General features: G+C 39.4%; 1 protein-coding gene across 10 annotated transcripts in view; it reads right to left on the reverse strand.

Moving 5' to 3' along the window:
• Positions 1–13,533, reverse strand: part of mast3b (microtubule associated serine/threonine kinase 3b) — a 33,794-nt gene extending 20,261 nt beyond the window's left edge. For 2 of the 10 annotated variants that reach the window (XM_026221039.1, XM_026221038.1), the window contains exons 1-9: positions 13,137–13,533; positions 9,029–9,115; positions 6,578–6,660; positions 5,436–5,511; positions 5,208–5,228; positions 4,814–4,892; positions 4,487–4,644; positions 1,006–1,081; positions 720–929 (exon numbers count right to left, since the gene is read on the reverse strand). In XM_026221039.1, coding sequence (XP_026076824.1) covers positions 720–929; positions 1,006–1,081; positions 4,487–4,644; positions 4,814–4,892; positions 5,208–5,228; positions 5,436–5,511; positions 6,578–6,660; positions 9,029–9,115; positions 13,137–13,180 — 834 coding nt within the window. In that variant the 5' untranslated portion in view covers positions 13,181–13,533. Of the gene's footprint in view, positions 1–719; positions 930–1,005; positions 1,082–4,486; positions 4,645–4,813; positions 4,893–5,207; positions 5,229–5,435; positions 5,512–6,577; positions 6,661–7,267; positions 7,636–9,028; positions 9,116–13,136 lie in introns of those variants that run through there. The other 8 variants (XM_026221037.1, XM_026221036.1, XM_026221041.1 and 5 more) reach the window with 6 other exon arrangements.
• Positions 13,534–17,763: the final 4,230 nt, after the last annotated feature.

A 17,763-nucleotide genomic window follows, 5' to 3' on the forward strand; every position in this document is an offset into this window, starting at 1 on the left:
AAAGTGCGCTGTGAAAAAACCCCTCTGTCGGCAATCACAGATATTCGCATTCGGATGATTCGATTTCTCAGAGGATCATGGAGTTTGACGAAAACAGTTGGTAATCTGCTCTGAAACACAGACTTCACAGATTCAGACAGGATTACAATCACAAAGTACATCTGTGAAGCACAAATTTCTCTAATAACGTCTGGAAAAATAGTCCCGTCCAAATAGGGCTTAAGAAAAGTCCCCTGTAGACCCTCAAATGTCTCTAAAAAATATTTGACCTTTATATGACAACACAAGGACTAGTTCAGAATGTAAAATATCTTATGGTGCGATATATATATTTTTTAAAATGATGATTAAAATGTCTAAACTCACAAAATTCCAATAAGATCCCAATGTTCTGTGAGACCCTTTATGAACAAGTAACTGAAATCAGTATCTCATCCTGTCCGTGATATGTAACTAATACGTTACTAATATGAAACTAATATGTAATTAATATGTAACTAATCTGAAATTAACAATTGTTAGTAAATATGGCTGTCGACCAAACCACAGATCAGGTGAATCTAGCTACTGTGTCGCTGTAATGTTTTTGTAGTCTTACTGCCCGTATGCAGGGGCCACAAGTCAAAGCATGTGCAGTCCACGTCTCCAACATCAACAGTTAGTCTTAAACCCAAACAATTGGCACTGAACAGGAAACTTTCTAGAAATTCCCACCTCACCTCATGCAGCATTTTTTCCAGTTTATCCTGCAGCTCTATGAAGTACAGGGATGTGATCAGGCCCTTCTGGGATTTATCCAGACAGTCCCTGGCCAACTCCACCAACTGGTGCTGGATAAATCCCAGGACGCCGTCTCCCAACGGTAGGGTGCTGTCGGGAGAAAACTGCCTGATGACTTCCAGCAAACGCTCCTCCATCTGAGCGGTGGCCTGCACAGCAGAGAAAACATTAGGTATCTCAGATTTGTAGAGGAAAAACTGGCAATAATCTGCTGGCACTACATACCCTTGGAAAACGCTCCTTATAGACATGGTTCATCATTATAATTTCATGATCAAAAGAGCCGCCAGTTCGTCCAGGGCTAAAACAAGAAGAACAACAGGTGAAAACTAGCAGTGTACTGGGCCCTAACTGAAAATCCATATTGATCGAAAATGATAAATCAATACTGTTAATTAGGGCTGCACGATGTGTCGTTTAAGCATCGATATCGCAATGTACGAATACACGATAGTCACATCGCAGGATGTGCGATGTAGGTTGTCGTAGTTGATCCGTTATTCATTAACTGTACGGGCCAGCTGCTCTCCGGCCCTTGACGAATGTGATTTGTGGATTGTGTTAATTGCACAGCTTAACCATCATAGATTGAAAGTTTATCATTGACAGGACTGAAAAACACATGCAAGTTTAACAGGGCAGAGAAAGAGAGAGCGCGAGACAGAGAGAGAGAGAGAGAGAGCGCGTGCGTGATAGAGAGACAGAGAGAGAGAGCGCGCGCGAGAGAGACAGAGAGAGAGAGCGCGCGCGCGAGAGAGACAGAGAGAGAGAGAGAGAGAGAGAGAGCGCGCGCGAGAGAGAGAGAGAGCGAGCGCGCGAGAGACAGAGAGAGAGAGCGCGCGAGAGAGACAGAGAGAGAGAGCACGCGTGCGCGCGAGAGAGACAGAGAGAGAGAGAGAGAGAGAGAGAGAGAGAGCGAGCGCGCGAGAGACAGAGAGAGAGAGAGAGAGAGAGAGAGCGAGCGCGCGAGAGAGAGAGAGAGAGCGCGAGCGCGCGAGAGACAGAGAGAGAGAGAGAGAGAGAGAGAGAGCGAGCGCGCGAGAGAGAGAGAGAGAGCGCGAGCGAGACAGAGAGAGAGAGCGCGCGCGAGAGAGACAGAGAGAGAGAGAGAGAGAGAGAGAGAGAGAGAGAGAGAGAGAGCGAGCGCGCGAGAGACAGAGAGAGAGAGCGCGCGCGAGAGAGAGAGAGAGAGAGAGCGCGAGCGCGCGAGAGACAGAGAGAGCGATCCGTCTTCAAACAACACAAGCGCTGTCTCTCTCCCTCGCGCATATTAATCAATAGACACGATGGTGTCGATGTTTAAATAACTTAAAATGAGAATGTAAGTGTGCTCACCCCATTTTTTTGTATGAAAAAATATTGCAATATATATCGCAGAAAAATAAAATATCGCAATGTCATTTTTTCCCAATATCGTGCAGCCCTACTGTTAATTCAGCACTAGCATCCAAACAGCTAACATGTTTACCTGGGGTAGTTTATCCACACTGAAATAGACATTGAATTTAATTTAGGAAACTTTAGGTCTAACAAGTATCATTCAGGTACAGAAATATGCAGAAATTAAACTAAATTATAAACCTTAAAATTAAAGTTACAAAGGGTTAGTCAAGAGCAGCGATTGGATCAACATTAATGACAGTAGGCACAGCTGCTGTCACTTTAAGACTGACTTCATGGATCCAATAAACTGATACACAACGGTTTTCTTTCTCAACAACTGCTTACAATCACTTAAGACAAAACTGACTGTGTTCATGAGGATACTCGCCAGGACAGGCATTTGGCCGCATAAGAGCAATAAGCTGCAGAAAAATAACTCAATTTGGTACTCACGAGGTGTTTGAAGCGGCATTGTGTGCGCGATTAAGCAATGGTTTAAAAGCACTTAACTAATAATACAGTTGCACTTGCAAATAATACAGTTTTGTGAAAGTGCAGTACTGGCCCAATTTAGACAAGAGTGACAATTCTGTCAACTGTCCCAAAACGCAAGCAAGAATCTCGTATCGCAGCGTGCAGGCGAGCTGCGCTAATGTGAAGCTGTTTTGAGAGAGTGAAAGAGAGAGAAGATGCGGCGCCGCTGAATCACTCATGCTGTATTCATATGACTGATTCGATCTGATATTCTGTGTGAATTTATTTACATCTAACCCGTATGCTATATTAAATAAATGTTTGTGGGATTTCCCACATTCTAAATGCGAAACCTGCGGAAATGAGTAGAACTAGGTAATATATTCACAATACCACACTGAAATTCAGGACCGGATTTAAAAACACATTCTCTTGCATAGAGATTTTTGTCATCAGAGTGACTTTTCCTAAACTTTCTGGGGTTTTACTCATTTTTCCAAAACGAATAAAGGTCTGGAAATCGCTGCTTTAAAATTCCAAGACTTTTCCAGGTTTTTCGTGACCGTACCAACCCTGACTGGTCCATTCAATGATTCTGGCCCTTCAAAAATATTTCTGCTTGAAACCAAAGGCAGAAAATATTCCATTGCATCACTAACAAAAACTGCCATCGTGTAGACTGACGGTTAAATACTTTACTGACAAACATACCAACTAAACCTCTTTCATTTCAAAAACCGAGCGAGCAGTGTTTTGTTTGCGCGAGCGCCCTGTTTGAAGCATGAAGCACTGTGGGTGGACATCTAAAGCTCTGAATCCTCCAGAGATATGGGCTAAAGGTGAGGTGTTGCACCGCAGTCTGTAGCCTCATAAACCAGAAAAAAACACCTCATTAGATTTTACTTTCTACTTCAGACTCATCATCTGGCATATCAACTGGTCAGATGCAAATTTCAAACCCCAGTGTTCAATTACAACACGGGAAAATCCGTCTCTTCTCTGACTCAGCCTTGAGGGAGGTTCTTTTGCAAAATAAAAACGCTCCTTTTGTTTTGTTTTGTTTTGATGGGGAAAGCCTGGATATTCCTATTAGTCAGGAGTCCACTCATCTGACAAGAAGAGGGAAAAATCTGTCATGGTTTACTCATCCTCATGTAAAAAACATTAGCCTGAATGCTCCGTAAGTCGTTTTAGATAAAAACGTCTGCTAAATGCATAAATGTATTTATTTCAAGCCAATATGACTTTCTTTGTTGTTCGTTTCCATACAGTTACGATAAATTTGGGATTTAGGCTTTCAAGTTTCCAAAAAGGGTGCAAAGGCACCAAATATATTTAAAAAGTGGTCTTTAAAGGGACATTTCACCCACAAGTAAAAGTTCTGTCATTCTGGAAACCATTGATTTACATTATTTATTTTTGACAGATCCAGATTAAACCTTAATATTTTATTCGTGGATTTAACCTAAATACATGGCCTAAAACAAAAGAGCTATATATAACAAAAAAGTTCTCAATCCATTTGAAAAATCTATTTTGACTATGCAAATCACAGTCATTGCATATATTAGTTTTTTTTGCCATTTCACTAATATTGTCAACAGCAGACGACAAAAATAGTAAAAAAGAGTGAAAGCCAGACGTGAACTCTAATGCCCTCCATGAACAACAACTCAATAAGTCCAAGTCATACGTCTGATATAGTTAATGCAGATCTATTAAAACTCTGTCCGGTCAAGAAACACTACTCAAGGGTATTAAATGATCAAACCCTAATAGCCATATTAATAAAATGCAAACAGTGGCACCCTATGCTGCAATTAATGCGTGCATGTGTGTTTTTGTTTACCTAAGGCTACGTGACCGGGGTCGTATAAACGGTGAGGGCCGCCCATCTTCATCAGTCATGCTCTCCGAACTTCGGAAGTGTTTGAACAGGAAATGAAGCTCGTCCTGTGTGGGTTGGTATGGAAGCTGGTGCAGGCGTTCCTGTGATGAAGATGATGACTGGAAAACAACAAACAAACATTACTCCACATACATGGCTACAATGGAAAGTTCTGACAAACATTCTGTCTTTATTTCTGCATCCTCATGTCAGGTCAAAGCAAATGCTGTTCATTGTATTTTAATGGAACACACAAGACTTAATAACAGATAAATGAGAGCCACATACTGAGACCGTTGAGCTGGGAGGGTTGGTCCCGTAACCTGAGGATGGAAGTGAAGCCAGAGACCACCGTCTCCCTTCCGCTCTACAAAGAGAAAACAGAGAGCATTTCAGGACACACAATTATATTCCTTAATTAACAGCTTTCTTCATAAACTTTCAATTAAATAGAAAGTTAAATATGCATTTAGAAGTCGGCAAAAATGGCAATAGTTTATCATGTACTACGATGCCAATATTCAATCCAAGTCAATCTTCCTTTTTTTTTTATTTGAATGGTGATGCAAAGAATAAAAAATAAAAAAATAACAGGAAGTTTATAAAGAGTACACAGAGTCGCAGAAATACATGAGGTGACTAAGGTTCGGCTACGTCATTGTGTTAAAAAGAGATTGGCTACCTGTCAGCTCGAGCCAGGTGGCTGAGAAGAAATAAAGAGGGATGAAGAAGAGAGAATATAACTTAGTGAGCTCTATACAGAAAAATGTATAGGAATAAATGAGTCAGCTGTACATAGTGTGAACCGGACACTTGGGTAACAATGTGGTTAATGCTGATAAATATTCAGAACGCTGGTCGGTCATCTATTTAACGAACCAGAAAATAATGACAAAAAGCGTTTGTCTACCTGCGGGCGAAAGGGAAGTTGAGAGAGCACATAGCAGTGGACACATTTCGTGGGCTGTCCAGAGGGCTGCTGGCAGCTGCAAGGAGAACAAGAGGAAATTTCAACAGAGCACACGGTGTTACGTAAGCTGGAGGATATAATAGACGTCAGACGACCACAGATGTTTCACAAATCGCACACTTTAGGACATTTATCTCCATTCGGAACAATAATGTGCGTCTAATTCACTGTCTATGGGGTTTAAACCTGACATGTGTAATGTTTTGAAATATTATCTCCCAACTTACTAACTGTGAGTCAGCCACTCATAGACTGACTTTTCAAAAGAAAGTTTAAACACAGTGGTGGAATCAAAACCAACTTTGAGCAGCCTGACATGGAAACACAGGCTCCACCAATGAGCAATGTTTTTTTGGACGAGGCGGTGTGTTTGTTTGTGCCAGGGAAACCAGTTTGAAAACAGTCATTATTTGTGGCAAAAGGTATATAACATACAAAAAAAAAAATCGGTTACCGATACTGTGTTATTCTGTCGGATTTGTGAATCATTCATCTGATTCATGAACAAATTCCTCACGCGAATTTGTGAGCAAATGGTTCTGGCGAATCATTCAGCAGATTCGCAAACAAATAATACAGCGGATTTCTTAATACGTTATTCTGATGATACGTGAACAATTCATTCGGTATAATCATCATTTGTCATTCTGTTTATGGATTTATTTCTTGAGTTAGTGTCACTAATTAAATATTCCAATCACTGTGGGAAAGATGATCAATTTGCTCACAATTATATTTAGATTATAACGCATCAAAAAGCTTCGAAAAGACAAAGCAAAATTAATTTGATCTACTTTAGTTGGGCTTTAATTTTATTTTTTGTCATTTTTGTAGTCGAGAGACATGGTTACTGATAAACTGCTCCTGAATGGAGGAGAGCTGTGTGAAGACTTGAAGAAAAAAAAAAACCCATACAGGTCTGTATTTTTTCATATTTTTGGTGGCGATCAAGTTAACCCTTGAGGCAGTGTGGTAAGACGCTAAAGGAGCGGACAGGCTTCTGTTACGCCAGCTCTCAACGGTCACAGGCCGGCTCAGTGTCAGCTGTCCTACAGCGGGTGTCATGTGACAGCGAGTATTACCTGTGTGGGCGGACAGAGGTGAAAGCGGGCGGGTGGGCGACGGCGTTCCAACCCCAAGGCTCTTTCTATTACTGCTGCGACAGCTGCAACACACAAACAAGAGGAGAGGGATTATTAAAAACCTTTCAACATAATCCAGCCCAGCCTTTATGGTCGACGGCAACGTTAACAAAGAAAGTGACAAAGGATTTAATGATCAGCGCGCTCCCAACAGTGTTACAATAACGCAGCTTTTTTGGATTTCAGAATAACCCTATGAGTAATTCTGCAACATCTGCAGCCATCAGAGGAGGTGTCCTTCAACACAGCTGTCACATGCATTACCCGAGAGACTGAAGTTGTGCGTGTCATTTGTCATTTTCTCATCATGCATTGCACCTTCGTCTCTTGCTAGTCTGCAGATACAGATGTCTACCAATGCATGCACATATTTCTCTATGCCACCATCAACAGCACAAAAATAAAGCCATGTTATAATAGTACGCCACTTCTTGTTAAACAAACGATTGCGACGCCCAAAATACAGTCTACTAGGTAAACAACACACTGTTTAGAGACACAACCATAGCATCACTGTACAGACCAGAGCGTGATTACATTAATCGAGCGAGAAATCCCAACGTCACTTGTCAAAAGTTGACACATTAGAAAGTTTTGATCGTGCATGTCTCCTCTGATGTCACGCGTTACCTTTTGGATCGCTTGAGCATCGCGCCCGTGACGAAGTGAGCTCTACTGCTGCCAGGCAACGCGCTCCAGGAGCTCGGATCAGACATAATCGCAGACGGTTAGAGTGCCAACTGTCCGAGCAGAAACCGAGTAACCGAACCCGAATGAGAGTCGAACCCCTCCGCGAGTCAGGAGTCCGCCTCTCGGCTGGATAGACTGGAAGTGGAGACTGCGCGTGGCTCGCAGCGGTTCATCTCTGCTCTTTGTGTGGCTCGCTGCTGCTTGACTGGACTCGCCGTGCAACTTAGTAAAAGTTTGGAAGTTCACATTCTGTTTTAATCATCTTCCGATATCGCCTCGACCTGACACAAAATTAACTATTTACTTTCCAAACAGCGACTTTCATCGGATGGCAGGAGAGAGTCTATGTTTACAGGTGAGATGCTGTGTTGTGGTCGTTTCTCTCGTGTTGATTGATTGCCGGAGATACGCTTGGGATGTACCATCCGGCTGCGAAGAGGGGAGCTGGGTCTCAGCCGAGGGATAGCTCTGGGTCTAACTACAAGATGTCCGGTTTTTAAGGTGTTTAACGCCTTGGAATTTGTGGACAAAATATGAACTCTGCCTCTTCTAAAACTATTATTATTATTTTTATTTTTTTTTGCGTTAGGAGAATAAGATGTAAGATGTGATTGTTGAATCTTAAAAGGAGGTATGACCTAATGTTAGCGTTTCTCCAGTGACGTCAAATCTTCACGTGAGAGCTAGTCTAAATTAATAAATATATATAATTTTTGCATGTGAAGATGGAAGATATAGTGAATCCCAAAGATGGTATGAACTAACATAAGCGATTTTCCACCAGTGACGTCAAATCCTCACGTGAGAGCTGGAATAGACTATATAATGTATTATCATTATTATTATTATATATAGCCTTTTATATATATATATATATATATATATATATATATATATATATATATATATATATATATATATATATATATATATATATATATATATACATTTAGTTTATTATCATTACTTTTTTTACATTTATTTGTTGTGGTATTATATAGAAATATAAATTACGCATCTTCTAAATCATTTATCATTTTTTCACGTTAAGTGACATGCAAAGTAAAAAAGTAAGCGTTTTTTTCCCCAGTGACATGACATTTTCACGTGGGAGTTAGTCAAAGTCAGACCATCGAATATAATAATTAATGATTTTTAGAAATATATTTATTATTTTCTGTGTTTGAAAATATATGCACAAAATTATTATTATGATGACAGATAGATGGATAGATAGATAGATCTAGAAAAAATACAAATGTGTACATTTCTTTTGTGAGTAAAATTACAAAAGTGTTTGAGTTTTACATTATGAAAAATGTAATTGTGGGAAGCAGTATGGGCTTCAAGCTTGTTCCATATATATCACATAACATTATATACTAAAATATATTTAACATGTGCATCAAATTATAACATTAAATCTCTCATATTAAATAAACTGTCTTGTTGCGGGGTATTCTAAAAAGGATATAAACCACACTAAAATCAGCAAGTCAGTCGTGCTCAGGTGATTCTTCTATCCATATGAATCAAATAACATGAGCTTTACATATAGATATGAGTGATGGTCCCATTAAATGAGAAAAAAAAAATCAATGAGATGTGTGTGTCATGCTGACTAACTGAAGACAGTTCTGTCTCTCTGCAGGACCGGAGCAGGTTTATGTAATGCTTTGGCATGCGGATCGGCTGTCTTACCTCCAGGGGTGAAGGGATTGTAAAGGACTGCAGGGGCTGCCTGGACTGCATGGACTCAGGATGATGGGACTCTGGCTGGGTGACAAACTGTAAAGCAAGACACGTTTACATGCATTAGCGCTCTGACTAAGTGCATGTGGACTGTATTGTTCTTGGTGTTTCTTCATGCTCTCGGCAGCACTGCAAATCAGTGTGCTTTAGGGATTCATTAAGTGGCATACTGGTGCTGCAACACGGCAATGAAATGATGGAAAGAGAACATAAATGCACAAATGAATGAATGAGATATGAACAGTGGCTTTGAAAAGACCATCTTAAAGCTGCTGTAAGTGATTCTCTTAACATTATGCATTAAATGGCCATAAGTCTCATTATTGTTCAAAAGCTTGGGGTCGGGAAAAATTCATAATGTTTTTGGAAGAACTCTCTTATGTTCACTGAGGTTGCAGTAATACAGTAATATTGTGAAATATCATTAGTTTTCTACTTTAATGTGTTATATATTCCTGTGATGCAAAGCTGAATTTTCAGCATCTTCACTTCAGTCTCTAGTGTGTCTAATATTTACTGCTCAATACACATTTATTATGAATATCAATAATGAATACAGATTAATATTATGTGGAATCTGAGATCTTAATTACAGAATTAATTAAATAAAAATAAAAAAACAGCATTTAAGATATCTATAAATCTGTATTGTCATTAGTCACTCTGTAAGGTTTTGTAAGAAGTAACGAAATCTAAGCATGGCCCACACTTTTTCAGCCAATCAGCAAACTTGGACTCACAAGGCATGTGGATGACTGGAGACAGTCTATTTTAGTCTGACGAAGGTTAGCAAGATGGCTAACATCAATACAGCATCTTTAAATGACATCATTTCAACCTGATGGAAAATGTCACAGGAGTTGAGATGAAATGCATCATTTATGATAACCAGCCAATGTGTGCAACATGATTCATACAATCAAAGATCTAATACGCACGCGATTATTAGAAGGGTTCCGTCAACATAAAACCATATAATCTCACATTTCCGCCTTTCTTGTCAACACCTTGTCAAATCTGGCCCTACAGGAAGCAGGAGTTTTCCAGGAAAGTTCACTAAATTACTTTCATGTGCGACCTTCAAAGTCATTTACCGTTTACCGCCACCATAACTTTCAGTTCCACAAAATGCATTGGTGGAATCAAGACAAGCCCCGCAACTGCAGGAAACACAATTTCTCATGTCCCTTCATGCCATTCAGTCAGCAGAGCAGCCTAAAACATATTCAGGCTGACCCGACAGGTATTTACATGTCACACTGAAAGCAGAATTAATGGAGCACATCAAAACAGACACGAGGCATGTTGTTAGCGGAAGCCAGTTTAGACTGGTATTGATTATTGTGACCCTTGACGTGGGTAATGTGCTGATTTAGTACTGACCGTTCTACTCTTTGTACTAAATGATCCCCCGAACTTCGAGGAACTTTGGTTTTTGCGTAACAAATGGGTATTTCGGTGGCCTGAAAGCTAACCAGAACATTAAGCACGCATGACTGTACAAATAGGGCTGCCACTGTCTGGCAGTTTGCATGTTCTCACCGCAAGCGATTGCAACAAGCGCTCTAGAAGTGTGAAGATGTTGTCATGGTGAAGAGAGAAAACTGGAGACGACCCAACTGTGAATACTACCCCCCTGTGCTTAACAATCTGACGTTATGCTGCTTTCAACCATTCTTTGTGCATTCAGAATAAGCAAAGCAGCATCTGATGAAGAGCTTTGTATCTTTCTTATTGACACAATGCAGTGCTTTTGGAACCCAGAGCTGAAAATCCCTGTAAATCAGCAGTGATCCTCAATCAAACAGGGAGTTGCTTTCGCTGACGAAAGGATCTGGATATGGGCTCCTCCACACTGGGATTGGGAATGTAGTGGGCCGTGGGGTCGGCTATATTCCCTCCCAGTTCAGAGTGGGAGGACGGGGTTGGAAAGCTGCAGTGAGCATGTTGAATCCAGGCAGAAGGAAGTGTCAGAAACGCAGGAAAACATTACGGATGCGATAAGGAAAGTGTCAGAACACTCAGACTCGTGTTCTCACTTAAAAGCTCGACTCATAGTAGGATCCTGAAAGTGTGATTCGAGAGTTCACTCAATAGAAAGCACATCTGCAAGTATTCAAACTGTAATGTGATGCGATGTGATTATAACAATTATTCCAATAAAAGGACATTTCGCAGGAAGAGACTATAGTGAAGACAATTCGGACTAATAAGCAATGGTAACTAATTTACAGTACTTGAAAATTCACTCTAAAACTATTGTTTTTGAAAAATGTACAATAAAAATATGATAACAACAAGTGGGCCTATGTATTAACCGCCAACAGTACACAAACACTGTTAGGGTAACACTCATGAAACTAAAATAATACAGTAAATATTAAAGGATTAGTTCACTTCCAGAATAACAATTTCTTGATAATTTTACTCACCCCCATGTCATCTGATATGTTCATGTCTTTCTTCAGTCGCAAAGAAATTAAGGATTTCGATGTAAACATTCCAGGATTTTTCTCCATATAATGGACTTCAATGGGGACCGGCGGGTTGAAGGTTCAAGTTGCAGTTTCAGTGCAGCTTCAAAGGAATCCCAGCCAAGGAATAAGGGTCTTATCTAGTTTAACCATTGGCCATTTTCTAAATAAATAAATTATTTAATTAATTAATAAAAATGTATATACTTTAACCACAAACGCAAATCCACAAATTCATGCATTGTGTAATCATGTTGGAAAGGTTGCGCACGGATAGGACTTCGTCTATGTACACCTTAGTGGGTGAAAAACTCCATCTCAGTTTCTACTCCAACTTCAAAATCGTCTGACATCGCTGATTGACCTTCTTTTTGTAAAGGGTGTTCGACTTTCTTTGCATATTCGCTTTGTAAACACTGCGCTTCCATCTGCATGACCTATCCAATCAGACTATGCAATGCGTGAAGTCCATTTGTGGTTAAAAAGTATATGAATGTTTTTTTTTTTTTTTAAATGGCAAGTCATTTTGCTAGATAAGACCCTTATTCCTCAGCTGGGATCGTGTAGAGCCTTTTGAAGCTGTACTGAAACTACAGTTTGGACCTTCAACCCGTTGGTCCCAATTGAAGTCCATTATATGAAGAAAAATCCTGGAATGTTTTCATCACAAACTACAATTTCTCTCCGACTGAGCTGAGGAAAGAAAGAAGTGAACATCACGGATGACATGGGTGCGAGTAAATTATCAGGGAATTTATATTCTAGAAGTGAACGAATCCTTTAACTAAACAACATGAAAGGTAACAAACTTGGAAACGTGTAAGAAAAAGAAAAAAAAAATCAAGCTTTTATGAGAACTTTTACTGTTTTTCTTTTTTCTCCATAAACAAGGCGACACATTTTTACTTAAATTTATTTTAACAATATTTTACTGCGGTTAAATAAGGCAATTCATACTTTTTACGTCAAAAACACATTTTTCGGTAATTTGTGCAGTAAAATTACACGTGAAGGCTCTTAAATATATAAATGTTTATTTTGTAAAGATTATACAGTTAACAGTTTTACTGTATCATTATTTTAACATTAAAATGTCTATATTTTTCTACAGTGTAAGCTGAAACAGAAAAAGCCATATATCATATATGACATTTAAAGAAATTACATACATTTTGGTTTTAAGGTTTAAGAAACTAACTGGTTGGGTAATGCGCATGAAACAAATACAAAACTTGTTTCACGTCACAAAATGATAAATTTACTCCATAATCAAGTAATAATCCTTATTGTAACAGATTGATCGCTTAACGTTGAACAGCATTTTCTTCCGTACACCAAACACTGAATGAGAACGCGCTACCGACACTTCACTGCTTACTGTTTAGCGTTTAGTTAACACCAATACCAACCCTAAAACACACGGGGAATGAAGAGAAATCAGTAAACGAAGGGATTATTTTGTACAATTTCGCCGCCGGCTCGACTCAACAAACTCACTCATCAGTTCCGGGGGGGTTCCCCCGTCGCGAGAAAATCATTCAATACCAACATTTGAGAAATGGAAAAAACATATTTACGCTTACTCCAAAGTGAGGGAGGGGATTTTCAGCTTGTCTCTCCTCTTCATCTCTAAGAATCCCGTGAAGCGCGGTCAGGTGTAAATAAGCAGCTTGTTTCAGATCTCACGCGAGACGACACAAAGTGCCCACTGTTTACACATCGTCGTTTAACATCTGCCAAACGACAGCGTGAGAGGTTGTGCTGTGCTGGTGTAGAGACTTCCTTAAAATAGACAAATTCTCAAGGAACACTTTTAGTTAAAGAGATCTCTCAGCGAAAGTGACTCGGGTACGCAGAGCGAGTGAGAGATGATTGAGATTGAATGGTGCGGTCACATCTCCCATGTGATTGCAAAGAGGAGGTGTGCTTAAACACTCAGGTGGAAAAAAACAAACACTCAAAGAAAAGAGAAAAAAAGGAAAACAACCCGAAAGACCACTGGAAACTGTCATTTCAATATTCATATGACATTTTACATTGATAAACTAGCATGTAATTACAATTTGCATGGCATAAGAAGCAGTTTTTGACCAATGAGCTGTTTGTGTGGCAAGCTGTGTTAACATTTATTCATTATAACTTTTGTTATGTTTTTGTTCTACTATACTTATTCTACTGTTGTTTTGAATTTACTATTAAATATATTTTCAATTAGTCTTATTCCTATAAACTATAGTAGTCACTGTTCCATTATTAATGGAAATAAATTTCTAATTTGTGCAATTAAAGCAGCTATATGTACATTTTTAACCTTAAAATATCAGTTTAACCTTACAGCAAGGTTATGGTGGAACACCTCTTCACCGGACTAATTCTACTGCCGCTGCTACCTGAGCAGACTCCTAGCTGCTAGAACCACACTTTGTAATGGGGTGTGCCATACTAGTAACGGTACCGAACGGTTCCCAGGAAAAATGGAAGTGTTCATCCTTATCCCCTTGGAGTGGGGACTTTGAAATGAGTAGGGCACGTGCGTGCCAATAAGTAGTCGTTAGGAATGCACTTTGCAAAAGGAGCGACATGATTTCCTGTGCATGTTCCTGTGACAGAGCAGCATGTGTCCATCAGCAGATACATGCAAAAATATGTAGTGATATTTGTAGAACATAGTGTAACACAGGCTACTTTACCTGGGCCGGGTTTCCCGATAACAATTGATCTTAGAGCTTAAGAACGTTTTCTATTTTTAATTTTGCGATCGTTCGTTATTGTTTCAAGTGCGTTTCCCAACAATGTACTTAACACAGTAGCACGTAGCTGTGCTTTAAGTGCTCCTTAGGAGTCGCTATCCGTTTATTAAGTGCTTAAATGTCACATTATAGAATGGCTCTTAATAGTAGTACACTATCGTTTAGGGGTGCTCCGATCACGATTGGCCGATCGTTAATGCCCATCTCGTCAGTAAAGCCGGTTCTCTAATCAGTGGTTAATTCCATCAGATGCATGATTTCACATAGAGCAGCTGTTACTACACAGAGCCGTTGTTAACTGAGAAGATGCGCCAAAAAACACTGAAAATGAAGTGGATTTGCGCATCTTCTCTATTAACAACGGCTTTGTGTAGTAACAGCTGCTCTATGTGAAATCATGCATCTGATGGAGTTAACCGCTGATTAGAGAACCGGCTTTACTGACGAGATGCGCATAACGATCGGCCAATCGTGATCGGAGCACCCCTACTATCGTATATTGATGTTAACCTAATGCTGTGTTCCAGACAGACAACTTGGATATAATAACTATAACACAATACAATATTATATTATATTATAGTCTATAATATACTTTACATAATAATATATAATATACTTTATACACTTTATATATTTATATAATATTGTGACAAGTGGGGCGGGGCCGAGAGCCGTGGGAATGGAGCAAGGCTGGTGGAGTGATTGGAAATGAACGACACCTGCAACACTCACCGGTCTCTAGTCCCACGGAGGAGATGGAAGGATACAAAAGAGGAGCGACGACAGTGAAGGACGAGAGAGGACCAGGCCTGGGTTTTATTTTATGTTTTGATTTTGTTTGTGTGCGGCAGTCGTCTGTGAGGGGCTTTTGCGCCGTTTTGTCTTTATTTTATTATTAAAATCTTCTCTGATTGTCCACCGGTTCCCACCTCCTTCTTCCCACGAAAGAATATTGTTACATTGGCCGGTGAGTGTCGTAGGTGTCGTTCATTTCCAATCACTCCACCGGCCTCGCTCTATTCCCACTGCTCTCATTATCCTTCTGAAAGAGGCCACAGTCACCAGGGAATACCGTTTCCATAAAAGGATGTAGATGGTCTGAAACAATGCTTAGGTAGGTGTTACATGTCAAAGTAACATCCACATGGAATGCAGGACCCAAGGTTTCCCAGCAGAACATTGCCCAAAGCATCACACTGTCTCCACCACTTGCCTTCTTTGTGCATCTGGTGCCATGAGTTCCCCAGTTAAGCGATGCACATGCACCCGGCCATCCACGTGATGTGAAAAAAAATGTGATTCCTCAGACCAGACCACCTTTTTTTATTGCTTTGTGGTCCAGTTCTGATGCTCACATGCCCACTGTTGGCACTTTCGGCTGTGAACAGGGGTCAGCATAGAAACCCTGACTGGTCTACGGCTATGCTGCCCCATACACAACAAACTGCGATGCACTGTGTATTCTGACACCTTTCCATCAGAACCAGCATTACTGCTTGAGCAATTTGAGCTACAGTAGCTCGTCTGTTGGATGTAGTGCCTTTGTAGCGCCTAAATGAACCTGGTGGCTGTCAGGTGGTGCAGCTGTTACATGGTCAAAGTCATAGCTTTCAGAACATTCAGAGCTCACATGTTATAATTACGAGTTCTGGATCATGTGAAGGATTTGGCGTTGATTGTGTTGCCATAGAAACACATAAATCAGCTCTGTGTAAAATGTCACGTGTTGTCATCTCAGAATTATGGTAATTACAACATGGCATGAAGGGAGCATGAGTTTCTGAGTTGGGTGGGCCATTAACATGAGGAGTGAAACATAACTGTACTGTAAAATTTATTTGTTTTCTCTTGCCATTACAGTCATGTATATTTACATGTATAAATAACCATTTAATGCATATTGTATGTAATTGAACACAGTCAAAATTGCATTCATTTGACCAAAATTTAAGAATCATCTGCCAGCTGAATATCTAGACAATGGTGTGATTGTTTACATGTTTACCAATCAATGGGATGCTGCATTTTATTCAAAACCTGTTGGAGATTGACTAAATATCTTATACCTTTTGGCTTTAACTTAATTTCTCTAAGAAACAGGCAAAATAAACTCATGAATAGGCCATTCACCCTGATTTGTGTTCTTTCTGACAACAAAGTACTTGAACGCAACAAACTCATGAAGTGTGCTATTTGGAACAGGGCCAAAAAAGACAAAACTTAGCCCGGGATTTAGTAATTAAATTTATAGGCACTAGTAACATAACAATAGATTCTAGTTCATTTAGGAAATAAATGTTAAATTTGCTTGCCATAACTTACTTCAACAATGTGCATCAACTCTGCCATTTGTTCACAGGTGGAAAAACAAACAGCACCAGAAACCCTCAAAAGAATCCACTTGGAAACTGTCCCTACAGTGCTGGGGCATGTTATTTCAATATCTATGAGACATTTTATCTCAGTGCCTTGGCATGTTATTAATGATTACACTTTTCATGGTCAATGCAGCCTTTGACCAATCAGCTGATTGCATTTTCTGGCTGCAAAAGCAGGCATGCAGACGTGCATTTTGCACAAACCAGAAGTACAAGTATTGTATTGCTTCCTGATTACAAAACACTTACATCAATGCAATGAACTAACTCAACACTTAAAATGATCTGTAGATGAAATAAATATGACAAATATGTAATAGAAGTAAGAGTTTTCAGAATGATCTGATTGAATAATATACACCTGGCTTTGATATTTCCATCAACATAAACATTTTGGGCCTTTCCTTTCTGTTCTCTTTGTCTTTGTGTTGAGGACTTGAACACTGCAAAATAAGAGAGAGCTGAGGTCTCTCAGTTACCATGGAGATGAGGACCTACCTTCTCCTCTCCATCTCTTTTTTGCAGATTATAAATCGGTGGTAAACAGAAGTGAACTCAGCGAATACAGAATGACTAACTGTGTCACAACCACTTCTGTTTTTTTTATTTTTTATTTTTGTTATTAAAAATAAAATATATTGGTGGTGCAATACAATACAGCAACAATAAGATCTGATTAATTGCAGCATGACCACAGATTTTTATGCATGCCAATGCATATTTATGCATTCATAAACATGATTTTAATAATAATAATAGAATTTTGACGAATCTTGAGCTGAAATGAGAAAGTTTTGGGCTCTCAGCATAAATATGAAATGCCAGTATAATACATATTGGTTGTGTTTTTGTTTTTGTTTTATTTTTCGAGTTCATTTTTTTTTTTGTTCAAAACATTGATAAATATTAATATTTTTCATTTCTCAACTCTGACAAATTTGTTTAAAATATCTTTCAGAAGGATGATGTGCCCTGCCCGGATTCACAGACAGGTTTCAGACTGACATCACCCACATCACCACATATTTTTACAGCAAACCAGGTGTAAGTGCATTCATCTCATGTTGTGTTTGCATACT

The sequence above is a fragment of the Carassius auratus genome, chromosome 36 (genome assembly GCF_003368295.1).
Source record: "Carassius auratus strain Wakin chromosome 36, ASM336829v1, whole genome shotgun sequence".
Classification (NCBI taxonomy): Eukaryota; Metazoa; Chordata; class Actinopteri; order Cypriniformes; family Cyprinidae; genus Carassius; species Carassius auratus.